The following is a 20,708-nucleotide window of genomic DNA, read 5'->3' as shown; positions in this document are numbered from 1 at the left end:
ATTATCTTATTTACAAGAGGTATATGTTTATTTAAGAGGAATAGCAGACTATTTACCAGGAACATATCTAGAATATTTTACACTAGGATTGATTAGTTTTAACATTCTCTTTCTTCTATATGACAAAATTCTTTTCAATAATAATCATGGAATGAAATAATAATAATTGCCACAAAAGACAATGAAAATTTTCATTTATTGAGCTTCATATTTATGTATAATGTATATGAACATGTATATACATTCATATGATTAATGAATGTATAAATACATATTTCAGTATATATGTACATGTCATGGGCATAAAAATGGCTCCCACAAAATGTCCATGGCCTAATCCTGAGAACATAAGAATTTATTACCTTTTATGACAAAAGGGACTTTGCAGATGTGATTAAGTTAATGATCTTAAAATGGGAAGATTATCCTGGATTAACCAGGTGGGTCCAGTGTAATTGAAAAGGTCCTTAAAAGAAGGAAGCACAAGTGTCACAATTAAGAAGGTATCACAACAGAAGTAGTGAGAGAAAGAATGTGCTAGTCCACCTGGGCTGCCGTAACAAAACACCAGAGATTGGGTGCTGTAAAAATGACAGAAATTGATTTCTCACAGTTTTGGAAGCTGGAAGTCCAAGATCAAGGTACCAACAGATTTGGTGTCTGATGAGAAGCTGCTTCTTAGTTAATAGACCAGGAAGGAACAAGGAATCTATCTTGAGTCCCTTAAACAAGAGCACTAATCTCATTCATGAGGGCTCCACCCTCATGACCCAATCACACCCCACTGACCCTACCTCCAAATACCACTATACTGGGGATTAGGTTTCAATATATAAATCTTGGGGCCGGGGGACCCCATGGCAGGGAAGGGGAGGAAGAGAGAGAGAGAGAGATTGATTTGAAAATGTTACTTGGTGAACTGAAGATGGAGGAAAGGACCACAGCCTAGCAATACAGAGGACCTTTAGAAGTTAGTTTAGGAGGCAAGGAAACCAATTCTTTCCTGGAGGCCACGGAAGGAATGCAGCCCTGCAGATACCTCACTTTTAGGACTTCTGACCTATAGAACTATGGGATAATGAATTTGTGTTATTTTAAGCCCCTCAATTTGTGGTAATTTGTTATAGCGGAAATAGGAAACTGATACTATATGCAAAGAAAACAAAATAACAGATTAACATGTTTTTATTACATCTTTTTTTTTTTTAAAGAAAGGGGAAAGCACTTACAGCTACTCACTAGCTATACAGTAATGAATAATGACACTATAATTTTTCTGAGCCTTAACTTCTGCAAATTTTTAATGACTTTGTCAAAACAGATCTTCATGTATTTGTGTTTAATAAATGGTATAGTCATATTTGTCCAGGTATCATTCATAATTTTATTACTTTTAATTTTGAAAAGTTTCTTTCTAACATGTATACCATAGTTAGAAAGTTGGACACAGATTCCTAAAAATCCCATTTCATGATAAATTCCAGAAATTGCAATAGTGTCCATGTCTTTGTTTCTTTGGGATCATTTCTAACAACTTTCAAATGTCTAGGAAGTCCAAAAATTTTCCACCATAATGACTTCAAAAACTTCAACATTAAATTCTTTCATATTAGGTAAAGTTTACTCAAATTCATTATAGCTCAAAATAGTTTGAACTGGCTTTGAGAGAATTTTGAGACATTCGCTCCTGTAACATTACATATTCCTGCAATTATATAGTAGACTCAAAATAATGATTGCACAGTCATTGTGAAAGCAAAGCAAAACAAAACAAAAAAACAAGAACCTTAAGTTCTTGCTCCAAAAATATGCAAGTGTAGCTGAGCTCACATATCTTGGGGGAGTGAGCCGTATAATGAGAATTCTCCAAATTAGTTTCCAAGTGGAGTACAATGTTTATTAAAGAATAAGAAATAAATAGATGCTAATTCAAAACTCAATAAGAGTTGGGCTGTTAAAACTCAATAGTAATTGTTTAGAACCTGGATGAACAAAAGATATTTTCAAGAGAGGAATATTTTACTTTTGACATGTTTTGACTTGCCAGCGCCGGGTGACAGTTGTTGCTATTATTGTTTTAAAATTCTCTACACAAAATGAACCTCCTTTATTGTTTGCACAGGGAAAGGCCATCCAAAGCTTTGCCATTATTATGCCAATGTATGTATTAATTCAGAAGTTTTCTAATTAATTCTAATATATAAAAATGCTTGAGTTCTCATAATTATAGCTTAAGAAGCACTTCTTTTCAAAATGCTTTAAATTATACTTATATTCACAGTAAGGCTTGAGTTTATTGCCACAGTTTTGTGTTGATGGAGTGTTCAAATCCTGGCATACTCCATAGTTAGATCCCATATGGCTCTTTGCCTAAGAATTACCTAAAGAACTCAACAACTTCATGAGTTGATGTACCATTTATTCAGAATTTGTGATGAGTAACTTTGATAACTTTTCAAGCGTACTTGTACTCATTTATGAAAAGTTATATGAACAAATTTATGTTTTAGAAAAGAGGCTGATAATATGCTCTAAAGTATCATCATGTAGTATTTTGCACACTGATATTCTAGATTTAGCCTTGTCAATGTGATCTTAGACAAGTGACATGAAATTTATAGCTTCTAAATTTCTTTCTTTTTTTTAATTAGTAAAATTACAGGGTGAAACTAGGAACACCTAAGGTCTATTTAATGCTAAACATAATAATGTTTCAGATAATGTACTTGACAGAGTCCCAGAGTTTGATTTAAAGTGGGCTAGAAACTACGTGGAGAAATATGATTAGCTGATGTTTTCAAACAAATTTTAAAAATCAAACACCTTCTTAAACACTTATGAGAGGAATGGAAGCAGTGATTTGATAGGTTCCCATTGCCTCACAGTTTCATTTGGAAAGAGCTGAAGAAAATAAATGCATTTTTCAGTGTTGTTTCTGGAAGGAGTGAGATTCCTATGTATCCTTACCCTCCTCTTTTAGTTTACATTGCGTGGAAGAGGGCAGAGATTTTTGTCTGTTTGTTGTTGTAAGCCCACACAACAATAGTGCCTGCACTCTGTGGACCCTCAATTATTTGTTCAACAAATGAACTCTACATATGAAAATATGATGGTGCAGCAAGATTTATAAATACAGAAAACAACTTTTGGAGCTAAAGATCAGCATGGCATCTTACATTACTCAATGCGATGACCTCATTAAACAAACCTGAGTGACTGAGGGTAGTGAGAATTGAATAAGATTTGGGGAGGATGTTTGAGGACTTTAGAGTATAGCACAGATATTCTTCATTAATATTAGTTACATAATAGCACTCATAATTTCAAAATTTCTAGAATAAAGAAATTTGACTTATACTTAATATAAAACCTTAACTTGATGGGGTTTTTTGGTTTGTTTGCTTTTTTGTGTTGTAAATACAATGTACCAACGTACCAGGAATGTCTCTTATCATATTGTTTTGCTTTGAGGAAATGCTTGTTACGAATAAATCAAAATAGTATATTATATAATTCTCAAAACTCCCTGAGATATTTCAGATGTGAAAGCTATTTAAAAAAAGAAAGATAACAGTTAAATCAGTTCTAGGGAAGCTGTTACAGTTTCCTGGAAACATACAAATAGCAATTTTTGTTTTCTCCCTACCCCTGACACTGTTTACTGAAAGATATTGACTTACAGGGAAAATATAAAACAATTCAAAATATTAATAAATGTATAAACTATATAACTTTTTAAATGAAGGAAAATACTGGGCACAGCATTTGGAATTTCTATTTCTTCTCATTTTAAGCTTATCTTATATATGAGAGAAGGAAACAAATTAAACTATAAGCCTTAGGGTGTAGATTTTTTTTTCCTTTTATCTGTTCAACTCAGCTGATCAGATCCACTTTTGCCTTCTGAAGAAAGCGTAGTTATTGCAGAAAATAGTCATTGATACAGGCAAGGTCACTTGCATGAGAAACTTAAGAAATCAAGTTGAATTATATATCTAAGTGGAATCATTTCTTCGTAGTGTGTAGTTAGTTTGGTATAATAGTGTAATAAATTCGTGTTTTCATTAAAATGAATTTTTAAAAATTAAAAATAATAGCACATAATAAATTTCTTTCATAGGACTTTCTTGGACTTTTAATGTAAAATTATCAGTACATATTAATAAAAATTCAAAGCATCTAATAATACTTTGGCATAGCAAAATTATAGACTAGGAAGAATATTTTACCATATTCTTCTTTATTTTCATTGCCAAATAATATTGAATTTAAATTTATTAAAATGTCTCATTACTAAAAGTTGCTTAACACATTTAACATACATTTTGTTTCTAGCTAAATTCTGAATGAGATAAATTTGAACATAATAATTTAAATTTGAAGGGATTGATATTCAAACCACTCACCTGTAGGTATTGCAATATAATTTTTGTTTCTCTTGTTCAGATAGTTTTCTTCTGTTTGACTTGATAATATTGTTCTTAACTTTAGTAAATTATATTTTATTCACTCATAACATAGTATAAAATTAAAATGATTTTGAGTATCCAATACATTATAAGTCTTAACTCATATAACTTCATCAAAGAAGTATAATCTAGAAAGAGGCATTTCACACTTTACCCCCTCAAATATGTCTGAGAAAAAAACTTCAGGCAGTAATTTATGATTTACTATGTCATAGCTCTGCCAACAATATGGCTTTCATCAATTATTACTTAGTCATTAATAAATGCAATGACATGCAACTCTAGAACTTGAATGAGATTCTGACTTACCATAAATTTTCAACCAACATCATAACCTGCATTTCTCAACTAGTTAATTAGCATTTGCCTTTTATATCATCTTTTTCAAGCATATTGACAATTTTTTGTAATATGTCATTTTTACTTAGTTTTAAAATTTTGTTTAATTATAAGCCAAAAAATAAAAAATAATGCATTTAGGTGTGAAAAAGTAAAGGTTATTTGAGTCTCTTTCCCAGCAAGAGTTAAGGAGATGAATCTATTCAAAGCAGAGCAATATAGGCTCGGGTTCTGGAAATTTAGATCAGTTCCAGAAATTCCCCAGGATTTTGAGTTTATACCTGCAGAAGCCATAAACTGATATGAAAATTCTGTCTTTATTAATACTGCAAATGTGATCAAGGAGAGGAACTCCCTTTGCTTTGCTTTTATTGTTGCTCAGATTTTTAGATATTGTCATAGAGGTGTATGTGGTTAAGTGCAGGAGGGTAAACAGAAATACTATGTCTCTTTTGGAGTGAATATTCAGAAATATTTCAAAAATTATACATATTTTTCTTTTTTCCCCCAGAAGTCCATGCGTCCTTTTAACCTGCTAGGCCTCCTCCTGTGTGATTCATCTAGGGGCCTGCCATCACCATTCATCACTCTGAGTGTGATGATTACTGCCCAAACTGTTGTGAAATCACTGAATGGCTCAGATATAAGCTATTTAATTAGGGAAGCTCTGTTTACACAAAAATACCTTAGTGGAGCAATCAACAATGATTTGAAGGTAAATGCTAAATAAGCATAGACTGGTTTAATTAAGCTTGCGGTGACATTAAATCCCTTTCGTAGTTTTCCTGACTGCAGCAATGTTATTTTAATGTGATATTTACTGTATGGTAGATTTTTGAAATTGTAGGTGTTCTTACTCATAATACATTAACTGAACTTCCTTTTCATTCATTAGAATTTTTAAAAAACAACAACTGGATGGGGTAAAGCAAAAAAAGCAAATCACAGCAGTTTTCATTAAGGAATATTTAAAATGTGTGAGCAATTGCAGTCTTACCTTTTAATTCACCATAGGTGATAATCTATTTTAGCCGAACAGGGAGCGTTTCTACTTAATGGCATTTTCGGCTGCCTTGCCTCCCTTCTGACCATCCATACTAAAAGCCTTCTTGGCTTCTGTCTTTGGAATGTTGAGTGCACAGGGCGCTTTGAGGGCTAGGCAGACTCAGCAGTCCATGAGCTGGTAGGAAAACAGCAATCTAGAAAAAAATCCATTAGGGCCAGTTGCTGTTATTTTGTTTTGCTGTGTTCAATTTGGTAGAAATATTGTAAAGTGTCTGAAGGGTCCCATTAAAACTATTTCTGTTTTTAACAATGAGCTAGTGGCACACTTCATTCATTTATTGGTGCCTCCCAACTTTAATAACATATGGGGAGCACGAGTCAGCTGAAAAGGGGACGGAGGAAATTCTGCTCGTGTCTGTGCCTATCGTCCAAGATGCTAAAATTTTCTATAATCTTATGTATCCTCATCTTACTTCTGGGATTAAATCAGTAGTAGGTTTCAAACAGTCCATGAATAATTATATCTGTGAACAAAATCCAAATTAAATTACTTATATCATAGTCAGAGAACTACTAAATACGTGTAATACATGAAGAATGTAATAGGCAGTGTAGAGGTGAAGTAAAGATGAATGTAAAGAGTATATTTCTAAATCCTTTATAATACTAAGGTTAAATTTAATGACAATTTTATCAGACACAAAATTGTTATATACATTTTTCTTGTATTATATTTACTTATGTAATTATAAATAAGATGCATTCTTGCTTCATAACTGGATTTTAATGTTACCTTTATAAACTAATTTACAAAATATTTTATATTAATGAATACAAAATAGCTGTAGCCCTATTAGTAATTCTTAAGTAAGTTTTATCTCATTATAATGCCCTTACACATAATCAGCCTAAAGTAAAAAATGTTACAATAGGTTGTATCATGGACTCTTTATGGTAGAAGGATACCACATTGACATATGAACAATGTGAAATTTCATTCTTCACTTCTATTTTCTAATGTTAAATGCATGAGATCTCACTGCTGCTTCATTTCTTGTTATTTGATAAAGTGAGAGATGTAGAATTGGTACTGAGGGAGAGGTTGTTTATTTAAGGCAGATGTTGGTGTTTATAAAAATAGAAATCAGTATGAAAAGCATGTTTTTTCCCTGTTTTGCTCACCATCCATTTCTAGAATTCCCAATTCATCATATAATAAGTACTGTAATATTCATCATTATAGATGCATAATATTGCTGGCCTTCAGTTCTTCAGCTTTACAGAAATGAATGAATACATTTGTCTTGATTAGTTGAACATAATGCACAAAAATTGATGCAAATTATTCATCTTTCTGCAGGTCAAACCTTCCATTAAAATGCATTCTATTTTTTTCATTGCATAGGCAGCATAATTTTAATGCTGGTGAAGTAATTTTGCAAGTCTAAATCGAGATCTAATAATTTTCAGAGCCTGAATTAAACAAACAAAAAAAAGCACCAAATTACCCCTGTAGAAGCTGTATTTTCCTGGCATATTTGTTAAAGTCTTAGATTTCATGTCACTGAAAACAGATGAGTCTCAGTAAGCTATGCCTGCTCCACAGACATCATCAACAGACTCTGCAGGCTAGAATCTAGGAAGCGTCCACAGGGAATTTGATGAATTGCGAGCACCAGTGCGAGCAGCCTTCATGAATATTGTAAATGCTGATGAAATGGTACCTAAACAATGAATAAATGGATAATTCTCATGAAAACAGAGTGAGTTCCGATAGACTTTATATGCAAACATTAGAACATTAATTCATTTTGTTTGTGTCTTGTGGTGATTACTCCAAGGCCATGGGTTCAAATCCCATTACAGATTAGTTAGCCAGAATGTGCCAGACTGTCATCCTTTCGTTAGCAAGACTAAGTAAGATCAATGAATCACTCATATTGGGGAAAAAATGGTCAAAACACAGTGGTGAAATGTATAAGCACTAAATTCTGAAGATGAATGCCTTGCATTTTCTGGCCCTCATGTGAAGGCATATTCTTATCATGCTGTATAGAGTATGTGGCCTTTGTAGACAGATGACTTATGTGCAAATCTTAGTTCCAACTGAGTGTCCTAGGTGTCCTAAGTGAAGTTACTATGCCTCCCAGAGACTCAGCATTCTTATTGGTAAATGGGTAGAATCATGTCTACATAATTAGATTGCAATAAGTATTAAACATCAAATTTATAGTATTTGGATCAGAACATATGCACCACAAATAATTCTGAAGGACTGTTCTGAAGAAATATTTTATAATAAGTAAAATGATGTATTTGTGGTTTTTAAGTCATTTGCATTTTACCATTTTTCTCTCTATTCTTTATTTTTAGTAATATTGAATGTATTGTAGGTAAGACGTATTGTTAATATGATCCATTCCTAACTAATTAGAAATCATTTCCTATGGAACCCAACCAGGATTTTAACATCAGCCAATCAGTATATTGTATTTAAATAACCATGATTTGGTTACTTAGAAAGTTATTGACATCTATTATAAAGATGAGACAATTTCTATTGTTGGGCATTATATAAATAAAGTTTTTCCTTCTCTGAACATTTCCTGAATGTTTAGTAAACAGAGTCCAAGACATATGCAGAGATTATCTCTGAAGACATGTATGTTTCCTTTTAATTTTGTCAATCTATAAGAAATTTTATCACTCTTCAACCTGCTTGGATCTGTAAAATAATGATCATTAAATATACATCATCCCCTTTCTTAAGGAGATAGACTTGGAAAAACAACTTTAACATCAAATAGAGAAAATAGAATATTGAACACAAACAAGTAGTCTGTTATTTAATGTAGGGACTCAGAGTGGCAGAATTCACTGAGAACCAAAGTTCAGTTAGGCCAAATTGAAAAAGGGACTTGAGCTCTACCTTAAAGGATGGGTACTTTACTCTCCTGAAAAAGTTATTCTCTCTCCCAATTTTGGGATTCTTGAAGATTAAGTAGATTGAGGATTTTATTTAAAATGGTCCAACTTTTATAATTCATTCATTAAAGTTTAATATTGGACTTGGGAAAAAACACGATAGTAAAGAAAGTATTCCTGACATTTCCACTCTTACTGCTCTTCAAATGATTATTATGCAGATGAAAAATTGTAAGAAAAGCAGCGTTTCTAGAATGAAACTATTTCTGTTTTCATATTTTGTGTCAGCGTTACATGATTTAATACCCAGAGAAGAAATGTGACTACAAATCTACTTCACCAGCCGCTTTTAACTAATATGTATGAAATACGTCAGAACCAGTGAAAATAGTTTACTGTTTCATTATGTGCTGATAACATTTGCCCTTCTTATCCTTTTTCACATAAGTCAAAGAATATTCAGAATATGAATAAAAGGCAAATGGCTAAAATATATAATCTATAATATGAATTTTTTATTGATACATTTTGTATACCTCATATAACCATCTCCTTTTGTGATCTTAGATACTTAAATTTCCTCCTGAGGATTCTACAACTATTCCTTTAAGTAGAATGCATTCAAGTTACTTTTCTATAGAGGTCATAACACTTTGAATTTTAACATCTACAACAAAGAAAAAAACCTCAACCTCCATCCAATTTAAGCCAGTTATAGATTTTGAATATAAGTACTTAAAATTTCTTTTAAAATTACTGTATATTAAATGTCCTGGGTGGTACATACACTTGATGTCTATATACATTTGCTCCGTAAATCCATGTAGTCTCTACTTCATAGCTTTTTATCTCTCTTCTCTTATTTCTACATTAACAGTGTCATTTATATTTGGTTCCATTCCACCGTGACATCCTGAAGTTAGTTCTATCCTCTATTATCTAGAAGAAATGAACAAAGTGGGTGAGATGCTCTTACTATCATTTTCCTTTCTCATATATACTTTTCTAAACCAATAATGCAAATAGAAAGAAAAATAGAGGAAAAGCAGGTGAAAGGCAGCCAAAGAGAAAGAAGACTTATTGTCCCTACTCTTCTTTTCAAAGTTATGAAGCCTTTTTTGTGTACCTGATCAGCAGACTAAGATAGTTCCATCTGTCACGTGGTTCTGCAATATGGTGTTCTTTATTATAATGATCCTCAAACTTGTAAAGGTTATTCAACATATGTGTTTTGTGTTGCAGTGAAAACTCTAGGAGGGCAGGGCTCCTATTACATTGTTCATCACTATATGCCTAGAATCTAGCACCTGTGTATGTATATCTAATAATTAATAGTAAAAAAAAAGATACATGCATGGTCCTTGCCCTTGGGACGCTCATATCAATCTAGTAGGAAAAGATATATAGCAAAACATTGGAATATGATGCACCAAATGTTGTACTAGACTATCTGCAATGTGCTATGGCACCAAAGAAGAGGGATCCTGTGTATCTCTGTGGCAGCCAAGGAAAAGTGTGCAAAGATCATTGGAGGAAGTATGGAAACAGGATTCTCCAGGCAATGGGAAATACAACTTCGTAGTTTGTATTGCTGGCATGTTAGGTGTGAGGAGAAGAGGATAAAGTCCGAGGAGCTTGTGATAGGTTGGAGAAAGGGATTGTACGACATCTTTAGGAATCGAGGGTATTCTATAGCTTTAGAGCACCATTAAAAAAAATTTAAGTAGGAAAATGATGTTCATAAATTTCCAATGTGGAAAGATTACTAGGTATCATGGAAGACTGATCAATTTAGCTCTCATTTACCATTCTGTGATTAAATGTTATGGGTTGATAATTTGTTTTCAGGATGAGATTAATCTCCTTTAATTTTTATGATTATCACTCATGGATTCCTTATACTCCTATCATATTGAGATTTTTCGATAGAATACCTTCAAAAGAAAATACAAAGAGTGATGACAGTAACTTCACACCAGTTTAGCTTTTATGTAATAGGAAATCTGAAATGGACCCCATGAAGTGTTTAGTTGCTACATATATTAAATGCTTCATTTGAAATAAATGTATTATAATTATTAGATATAGATTAGATAAAGATATATAGTTTGGGTTCATAAGAAATGACTGAGGGTAAAATTGCAGGCATGTGTGACCAACTGTTAAGTAATTAATATTTTATTTATGCATGTATTCATTCCAGAAATATTGTCTTCACTGTGTGCCAGGTGTTATACTAAGAAAGGAAATACAACACTGTCCTTATGAAATCTACAGCCTGTTAGGGTAAATGAGCATTAAACAAATAGTCACAGAAATTATTTTTTAGTTACAAACTGAGATAAGTTCTATAGAGGAAAATAACAAAGATGCTTGGTATTGTATAATAGCATTGTTGACTGAATATGGCATGAAACTGGAAAATAGCAATTTAAAATGGAATCTGAAACGTAAATATAAAATTTGACTTAGCACTTCTTAAAAACAAATATGGGAGAGACAGTGTCCTAAGAGATAATAAAACCCATCTTTCACTGAGAAAAAGGCTCTAAGAAAATGTGGTCTGGTTCCAATTTTATTGGAAGATTTTATCATGGAAATAATGGTAAAAAGAGATAAAGCTCTGTAAGTACCCAAAATATGTTGTGCATTTAGGGCACCCAGCACTCATCTCAGCATAGGAAGCAGGGAACCATTTCATAAACTATAACATTGCCAGCAGCACTGTAATTTAAGAAGGAAGGTTGATGGCTCCAGCAGATAGCCTCAGATCTTTTGTGCTCGCAGGTCTTTTACTTATTAAGGCACTGGCCAAGGCCACTGACAGTTGATATAAGTGCAATGACGGCATAAAAAATTATAAACTTATTTGTCACCCAAACTTATTCTAGATGGTTAACACTAAAAGTGTGAAACAAGTCTGTTTATGAACTCTATTTGTTCTACTGAATTTAATAAGAACCTGAGAAGGTGTCAAATATCACAAGTTCTGCCTTAACATATTTTGACTATATCATAATGGATATATCATAATGGATTCAGTGTTTCATTCAAAAAGCATTTGTTTAATGCTTATTGTGTGATAGGCACTGTGCTAGATGCTGGATGAAATAAGATGAATAATGGATGGTTGATTACCTATAACTGATAGGTAGTCTGATTTTTAAGTCATTATTTAAAGGGCTTCAAGTATTTGGGTATGTGTCTTAGAAACATTTATCAGATTAAACACTTTCAAAGAAGAGGAATAATTAAGGAATTATTGAAGCTTTTTGAGGCAAATCATTGATATAATATACACTTAGTGATTATAATATAGTCACATACCCACAAGACGTGTAAGTTACTATTCTTCAGAAAGTGCAAGAAAGTATACTTAGAGAAATGACAAGCTAGAGGAAACTTAAAATTATGAGTAGTCTACCTCATAAAAACATCTTCCCAGACCCAAAGAAGACAAACACCAGGATGTTACCTAATTCTCTGTCATACACAGCACATAATATCATCATGATGAGCTGAAATAACTATGAAATATAAAACAAAGGAAATTAAAGTTCTTTAGGAAGTGGGCAGTGGGGATTTGTCATTATAAGTAACGGAAATACTTAGCCAGCCCCTTAGAATTTTAACAAAATATTTAAAGGATTTGGGTGCTATTAGGAAAAACAAAAGCTGTGTATTTTTCCCCAAAATTGGTTTCATCAGTTTTGATATACAAATATATTTAAATAATAACTCTTGTAACTTTTGTCCCTCAGAAGTATTTTGTAAAGAGACTTAAAAGCTGGGCATGAAGACATGTCTTAAAGTAAGTATTGTGATGCGAATTCTTATGAGCTGATGCTCATGATGCATATGGAGCTAATAGATGAAAAAGGACGTGCAGAAAATCTGCTACTTGATCAGTAGTGCTGTGATAATGTGTAACTTCAAAGCTAAGCAGGGACAAGCAGGAGATCTAACAAGAAACAACTTATTTTTGACAGAGAGAGCTGATGTAGTAAGAGTAGTAATTATTGTTATCTAAGGCAGTGCTTTTCAAATTGAGGTTAAAATAAAATAATTGACAGGGACATTAATAGATATGAATGAAAAAGTTCTTCCACTAAAAATAAATTTAATCATTTAAAATATATTTTTTAACTTTTTCCTTTGATGGAGAGATGGAAACCTTTTATTTTGTTAACGTATAATGTGAATTTACAAAAGATATATTTGTTATGGAGTATTCTTCAAGCTTATCTGACCAATGAATTCTTTAAAAGTGAAACACAGAAGTACATTTCCCAAAAAGAGAAGTGTGTGGGGAAAATCCAGTTTAGGAAATATTGGTATAATGAGATTTAGAAAGAGATATTTATAGAAAGCAAGAGCGATTTTTTTCCTGACCTTTGTAATTGATTAAAGCATGCAAAGCTTGATTTGAAAGTAAGGAAACTTCTGGCAGTATGGATGGGATATCTCCAGTATGTGTATGGATAATGTGATTTATTTCACTAAAGCATGGTAAGTATTAGACTTGTTGTGCAACCTTTAAAGAAAAGCTATTTATCAATCACTAAGCCTCCTCAAGAATTAAACGTAATGCTAACTCCATTTCCTTGATCATTTCTGTATTATCTAGATGTACTGAATAGGATAAGGAAAATGTTTGGTACATACTTAAATTGGTGTGTTTGTAAAGAGCATGAAAAGGACAATCAAATGAGCAAATGAATAAACTATGTGTAGTAGATGTAGACATTAGAACCAAGTATGTATAACGATGTGTGTATTCCATTCTATAAGTAAGAAACATCAAATGACAGAAAGCAAGGGGAGGAGGGAGGGGATGTGGGAGAGGAGGGAGGGAAAAGAAAAGAGAAGGGGAGGGGAAGGAAAGGAAAGGGAGGAAAGGAAACAAAAAGAATGTACGAAAAAGAAGGAAGGAAAGGTAACAAGGAAGGTAGGGAAGAGGAAGGAGGGCAGAAAGTAAGGAAGAGAGGAGTCAATTCAATTTAATAAGCCCAGCAAGTTGGCTCTGAACTACTTGGTGAGATTTGTATTAATTGTTTATAACAAATCACAGTTTATTTTCCTAAGGAGCTTTTAGTCAATTTGTTGGGAGGAATGTTAATGAAATTATAATTTTATGTAAAATTCTTTGATCTATGTAAAATTCTTTGATCTATGTAAAATTTAACATTTAGGGACATTTGGAGATGAATTTTTTTATCGAGGAAATTCTGAACAGGTGCATTTATAGGTTTTATTTATGCCCACACATACACTGCTGCTGTATATCACTCGAAACTGCCTTTATGCCTCCTTCAAGTGTTCTTCTGAGTCCCACGTCTTATGCATCTGATACATCAAGGGACTTCACTATGTCTTTCTTTCTCCCTCCCTCCCTCCCTCTCTCTCTCTTTCTTCTTTCTTTCTTCCTTCCTTCCTTCCTCCCTCCCTTTCTCTCTCTCCCTCTCTCTCTCTGTCTCTTTCATGTAAGCGAGAACCTTTTTTATCTGGTGAATGGGATCTTTCTGCAACTTGAAAAAAAGATCATTTTTAAAACACAATCGTTCCTTACTGTTAGTATGGAGCATGTGTTTAAACAACCAAAGAAAGTCTCACTGTGAGCAAGAATACAAATGAAACTAAAACCAGAGATTGCATAGTGAAAATCAAAGAGCTAAATTCAGTTTTAAGAGGTGTTTGCCTTATCCTGCATGATGTTTTTTAAAAGTAATTTATTTGTGAAAATTTTAATGTAGAAAATTTTAGACAAAATATCTCCTGGGATATAATTAAAGTTAAAATGTCTGGTAACCCTGTGTTGAAATTCTCACAGATTTTTAATAAAACTGGAACTGAAAATTATCTTTTCACATTGGATGTTATAATTTTTCAGATACTTTTGTCTAGCTTGTTTCTTCACCCATTTATGGTTACCTATTTGTCCCCTTAAGCATTTGAGGATTGACTTTTAGGTGCAATAGTATATGTTATAATAGACATGTTTACAATTTCCTCAGCCGTTTTCTAATCAAAGTTAGGGTCCTCTTGCAAAAATACTCATCTTCCTTGGAGGCAACCTTATGGTGCGTTAACCCCAGCTTCTCCCAGGTGCCACTCAATGCCCTCATAGTTCTTGGCTTGCCAGCATGTAGTTTGAGGCTGGGTTCATATTCGGGCAAAAGTTAGACTCTATCTATCTAACTAAAGGCTGTTCACTTCATTAGAGCTAAGCGCATGGCTATTCATGTCACAGAGAAGATTAAAGATACTTTTATTCTTTGATCTCAATATGTCCTTGAGATTTTTCAAATAGATAAAGTTTCAAACCACTTTTGACTTTAACTAGTACCTGCTAGAAATGTGTCCCAAGGAGCAGCAAATGATGTACCAAAGAAGTAATCATTCATTATTTAATTATTTTTTTTTAAAATGAATCAATGACAGAATGACAAATAAAGCATGGCAATGATTTAGTGTCATTGATTATATTATCTGTATTATTTCACCCTGTTAAAAACCTCAAAATGAGGTGTATTAATTTTGTAGCTTTGATTCAAACCAAATTCTACTTACATATTATTATGTTTACACTGGAAAATAAGTGTGAGGAGGTTTGCTAGCAATAGGACATTTTCATATTTACAGTAAGTGCTGGAAATAGGAAACTCAACCAGCAAGGAATCAAGATGTTTCCATCATTTGTTGAAAAGTGGGTTGCTTTCGTTTGTCTGTGCCTTATTTTGAGAATGAAGTAGAGAATATGGTGTCTGAAGATACTGAATAAACATCCTAAAGCAATTCAGTGGATTTGGTGAGTTGACAATAAATAATATTCTTTCAATTTTTCTCAGGATGAGAAATGACCTGCCTCAAAATATTACTTAGGTAGATCAAGAATTTTTCATATTTCAAAGTCTACTTTTCATGTCACTTTCCCCCCAACATTTGCTTATAATTATACTTCCAGGCCACATTTTTATATTAGTCACCTGTGGTCATTTTCATAAGTACTATCAGTATAAAATTTGTTTCAGATACTATGTTTCTAATTGAAGGATATATTTGATAAACTACAGATCTTCTTAAAATGATTTTTTTTCCTCAATCAAATGTTTATTTTGCAGGGAATATACATGGTTAATCAGAACGGTAACTCAAGAGTAAATGTGACTTTGAAGCTGCTGCTAGGCTAGTTGTAGTGAATTAATGAAAACTGGATAGTCAAACAAGATGACCTTTATTTATGGTTTTTAAATACATATCAGAGGAGACCAAAAACACCCCACTGTCACTCTTACATTTTGTCAAGACTGCCTCAGTCAGATATAATGCTCCTCATAATATGAAACATTGATTGAGAGTAGTTTGAAAATTAAGATAGATGATAGATATAGAGAGATGATAGAAAGGAAGAAAGAATGAAAGAACGAAAGGAAGGAAGGAAGGAAGGAAGGAAGGAAGAAAGAAAGAAAAAAAAGAAAGGAAGAAAGAAAGAAAGAAAGGAATAGATAGATATCCTCTATTCCAAAGGGTTTACAATCTACTTAGGAAAGTAGATCACATCTTGAAAGGTAAATAATAGTAATACTAGGTGACCTAGCCTGAGTGTCCAGTGAGTGACCAAGGTAGAAAATAATATGGGCTAGGCTAATCCATTGAAATCTGAAATGGCTAAGGGGCGGAATTTACACTGAACATTTTCATCAGAGTAGTATTTGGAAGAGAATATAGGAAGGAAACTTACAAGCAGAGATTCCCCTGCTATAATTAGGAGTTGTTGCACAATAAAAATAAAATATTTAAGTTCTAATTATAGGAATGGATAATGCCCCCTTTTAGGAAAGCTGTGAAAAAATGTATAGAAGCCATATAAACATTTCTTCTGCATAGATTGAAGATTATGTTAAAGAAACAGCTCTCCACCTGGATTTGGTAGATCTTCAGTCCTCCAACTTTTACCATAAGCTACTAACTTTTTTTGATTTTTCTTTGTATTTCTGCTTTTTAGTTTGCCTACTCTTGCTAAAAGAGCAACACTGAATTAGTCCTGTTATATTAATCAAGTAAAAAGAAGACATAGTGCTATCCCTTATGAGGCAGAATAGTTTCCTCATAAGGTTTTTAATTGCTCTTAGCAAAAATATATCTTTAGGTGCAAATGTAGGTATATTTAAATCAAAACAAAACCACAGATAACATAGAGTATGAGCTGAAATTAGTGTTATTCTACAAGCGGAAAAACACTTATGGATGAATCTGTGCAGAAAACTGGAATGTGCAGTATAGTGTTTTAGGAAGGAAGATTAAACTTTAGAAACAGGCTATTTTCTGGGTGGGAAAAAGCAATAAGACCAATCCCTTGGGACAGATGTTGAAAGATGCATATAGTTCAGTATTATTCCATGCTTCTGGGCAACCAATTAGAAAAGTTATTATTTATCATGTAATAGCTAATACAGATGAATATCTACCCCCATCAGCATAAATACTATAAATTTCACTTATATTGTTGCCTCCACTGAAAAGAATATTTCTTTCCAAAGTGTAAAACGATAAATAAACAACCAAAAAAATCTTACAATGCGTTGCCATGACGATTTTTGAATGACCCAAGTTTGTACAAACCTGTTACTTCTGTTATTTGTATCAAATATGAGTGATTATTTATTTGCAAGTATTAGCCACCCCTGAATAGCGCTTGTTAATCATGATCACTTTAAATTATTGCACTTAATTATGGGAAACACCATTTTTTGCACAACTTTCCTAAAAATTGAGGTTACTGTTTTATCAATGCTCTGTTTTCAGTGTTGAATGATTCCTAGACATTAACTAAATATCCTTGCCCTCTATCCATTTCCTTTTGTAGATCTTTACTTACCGTTTTATTATTTTTCCAATGGTCTGAGTTGAGCCTGCCTTTAAGAGAGAGGTATTTTCCTCTTTCAAAACAAAATGTTATCTTACCCTTCAAAATCAGAAAAGGCCACCTACCCTATTTATTTTGTTAAACTTCTATTTTCTGCCATTTTCCAGTTGTTTTTTGCTTCTGAAAATAAATACTGGCATACTTTGGAGCGTTTGGAAAGAGCTCTATTGTCTCATCATGTAACCTTTAATTATGAAATTTTGGGTTCCTGGAAAGCATTAACGAACCCTCTCTTTTCTTAGGTTCTCCATATAGAGACAAAATCACCATAGCAATTCTTCAGCTGCAAGAGGAAGGCAAGCTGCACATGATGAAGGAGAAGTGGTGGAGGGGCAATGGGTGTCCAGAGGAGGAGAGCAAAGAGGCCAGTGCCCTGGGGGTTCAAAATATTGGTGGCATCTTCATTGTTCTTGCAGCCGGCTTGGTGCTCTCTGTTTTTGTGGCAGTGGGAGAGTTTTTGTACAAATCCAAAAAAAACGCTCAATTGGAAAAGGTAAATGTCACTTTTTTACAACTTAAAACAATCTTTGTTATAATAAAACGAACTTTTTTATCTTTCCAACCAAGGGAAATATTTAGACCTGTGTTAATGGTCTTCTGCCACTCATTGTATAACAAAGGTTCATAGAACTCAGAATTACCTTCGTAATTTTTAATTTAAATGTAATATTTTAAATTGAAGCCAACTTCAGGACCAGTAACTATTTTTCGTCTTACTGAAGTCTGAAAATGGAGAAACTTTTGCTGCTCGAAGTTCACTGTGGTTAGTTTATTAGGGGAATATAATTAATGAAGGAAGCAAAATCAGAAACTGTAATATGAAGAAAAAATTTCTCTGCAGATAAAAAGTGCTTTAAGATACGATACTCATTAACAGTTTCAAGTTAGAGAGTAAATGAAATATTTATTTGAAGATTTTTGGTCCAATAATTTCTAATTTGGAAAAATCATAATGTGCATTGTGGAAATTTTAATTAATTTTCTACATTAATGAATATGTGAGAATATTGTGGTTTCTTCTTTGCCACTTAATGTTATTAATGCATCCTTTATTGCCTTGCACCTGAGTCTTTAGAAGAATATATATAAATCTCAAAAATATTGAGACTATTGCAATTTTCTTAATATTTTATTATATTTAGTCTTTTGTATAAATGTCTTTATATTCTATTCTTAAAAAAGGCTGTGAACCTGGTTCAGATTATATATTTCTAGTGCTATAATTCCCTTAGTTCTATAAATATAAAGATGAATATTTATAGATAAATCTTTCAGATGATACATGCTACTTTTTAATATAACTTTATGACTCTGGACGTAAAATGCTGCTTTAGCATTTTTAAGCCTTCTGGAACTTTACTTAGTCTTTCAGTATTTAAACATCTCTTTTGTTTTTAATTAAAAAATGTTTTTTAGATCTTAAATTTTAGACTCTGCATCAGAGTGAGATTATATTTTGTTAAATAATTGAAAGGTTTATGAACTTTTATTGGTAAATATAAAGAGTAGAAATATGATATATTCCTTCATCTTTAATAATTTATGATATAATTAATTATCCTTTCTGAAATCAAGGATACAGCATTCCTACATTTTACGTGACTACAGGACTTAATTCCTAGAAATAATGTTTTTATAAATGACTATTTTGATAGCCCCATTCTGTCTATAAGTAAAATAACCAATTCAAAGGTTTGAAAAATTTGGACAGTTATATATTTTCCCACAATATTCAGGATGGCTATATCTACTGACTTGCTAAATCAAATATCTTTTGCACTGGTGTGACTGAAAATTAAGTCTAAGTACACTTTTTATGTTATGACCCTTATTACAATGTCAAAATGAGTTTTGGAATCAAATCCAAAGAACTAATCAGAGATGAAAACTATTAACTCTTCAATTTTCATTTTTACTATAATTTATCAATAAGTGTGATATTTGGTTAGTTAATGCTTAAAATGAGTCCAAAAATAATAGGGAGAAATTTAGATTGTCTAGTTAGAACCTCAAATCATCCATATGTAGTGGTTTTCTTTCACTTATAGCTCAGTAGTAAAATAAAACACATACATTAATCTCTTGACAGCATGCGGTAGTCTGTCGCCCTTTTCTCTCTGTATCCTGTTCATATGATTTACCTGGGCCATGTCTCTATGTACAATTATTTTATAAGCATTCTGGTTTTTTTTTAAAGGACATGGGAATTTACTTTTGTAAAATCACCTTTACTTTTATTATAAATAACTAGTTTAGCTGAATTTTTCACATATCGACCAGCTCTCAATTTCTATGGACTTCTATGACCTTCTAAAACATTAGAAAAAGGAAGTCAACGTACCTTTTGGTGCTGAAACAGATAAACTATTATATTGGAAAGAAACAACTGTGTTGATATGACATGAGCGTTCTTAGTCACATTCGCAGATGTTGTCACACTGTCTCCACAAATCTTCCATAATGAAATTCAGATTCTCTAGCTAAGCAGAGGAGGCACTTCAGGATCTGTCTCTGTCCACCACTGTAGTTTTATCTTCTGCTTCTCCCCAGTTTGCACCTGTACTCTAACCACACTAAATTACTTTCAATTTTCCAAGGTCAGCCAGCTTTTTAAAATCCTCCTCCCACTTGACCTGAGCAAACTTTGTCCATTTTTCTACCTGGCAAACTCCCACTAGTCATTTTAGATTAGGCATTCAAGACTACGCATCAACTTGCCAAGAAAGCTTTACCTAATCAATAGGTATGACGAATCTGGGTACAGGGCACGCTATTTCCACAAGGTGGTGTTAGGTTTTTATTTTCTATTCCAATGAAAAAAATATGACCTGACCTGTATATCTCATTTTTGTTAGACTTAGCTGATTTCAGAAACTATCATCATTCCAAAAACATTTGCTCCCCCTTTGAGAAAGTTGGGAATGTGTCTTGTTCATTTCAAACAACATCCATCCTTTTCTCTGGAAGCATTTGCACATCACCATTCTCCCTTAGCACACTATTTTATTCATATATGTTTATTTTTTTTAAAATTTAATTTCTTT

The 20,708-nt window shown here is 32.7% G+C and overlaps 1 protein-coding gene across 3 annotated transcripts in view; it reads left to right on the top strand.

Moving 5' to 3' along the window:
- GRIK2 (glutamate ionotropic receptor kainate type subunit 2) overlaps positions 1-20,708 on the top strand; it is a 638,585-nt gene that overhangs the window by 604,693 nt on the left and 13,184 nt on the right. For all 3 annotated transcript variants that reach the window (XM_060167216.1, XM_060167215.1, XM_060167217.1), the window contains exon 15: positions 17,907-18,157. In XM_060167216.1, the coding sequence (XP_060023199.1) occupies positions 17,907-18,157 (251 nt within the window). The remainder of the gene's footprint in view (positions 1-17,906; positions 18,158-20,708) is intronic.

The sequence above is a fragment of the Lagenorhynchus albirostris genome, chromosome 12 (genome assembly GCF_949774975.1).
Source record: "Lagenorhynchus albirostris chromosome 12, mLagAlb1.1, whole genome shotgun sequence".
Taxonomy (NCBI): domain Eukaryota; kingdom Metazoa; phylum Chordata; class Mammalia; order Artiodactyla; family Delphinidae; genus Lagenorhynchus; species Lagenorhynchus albirostris.
This window is presented reverse-complemented; position numbering and strand designations above follow the sequence as displayed.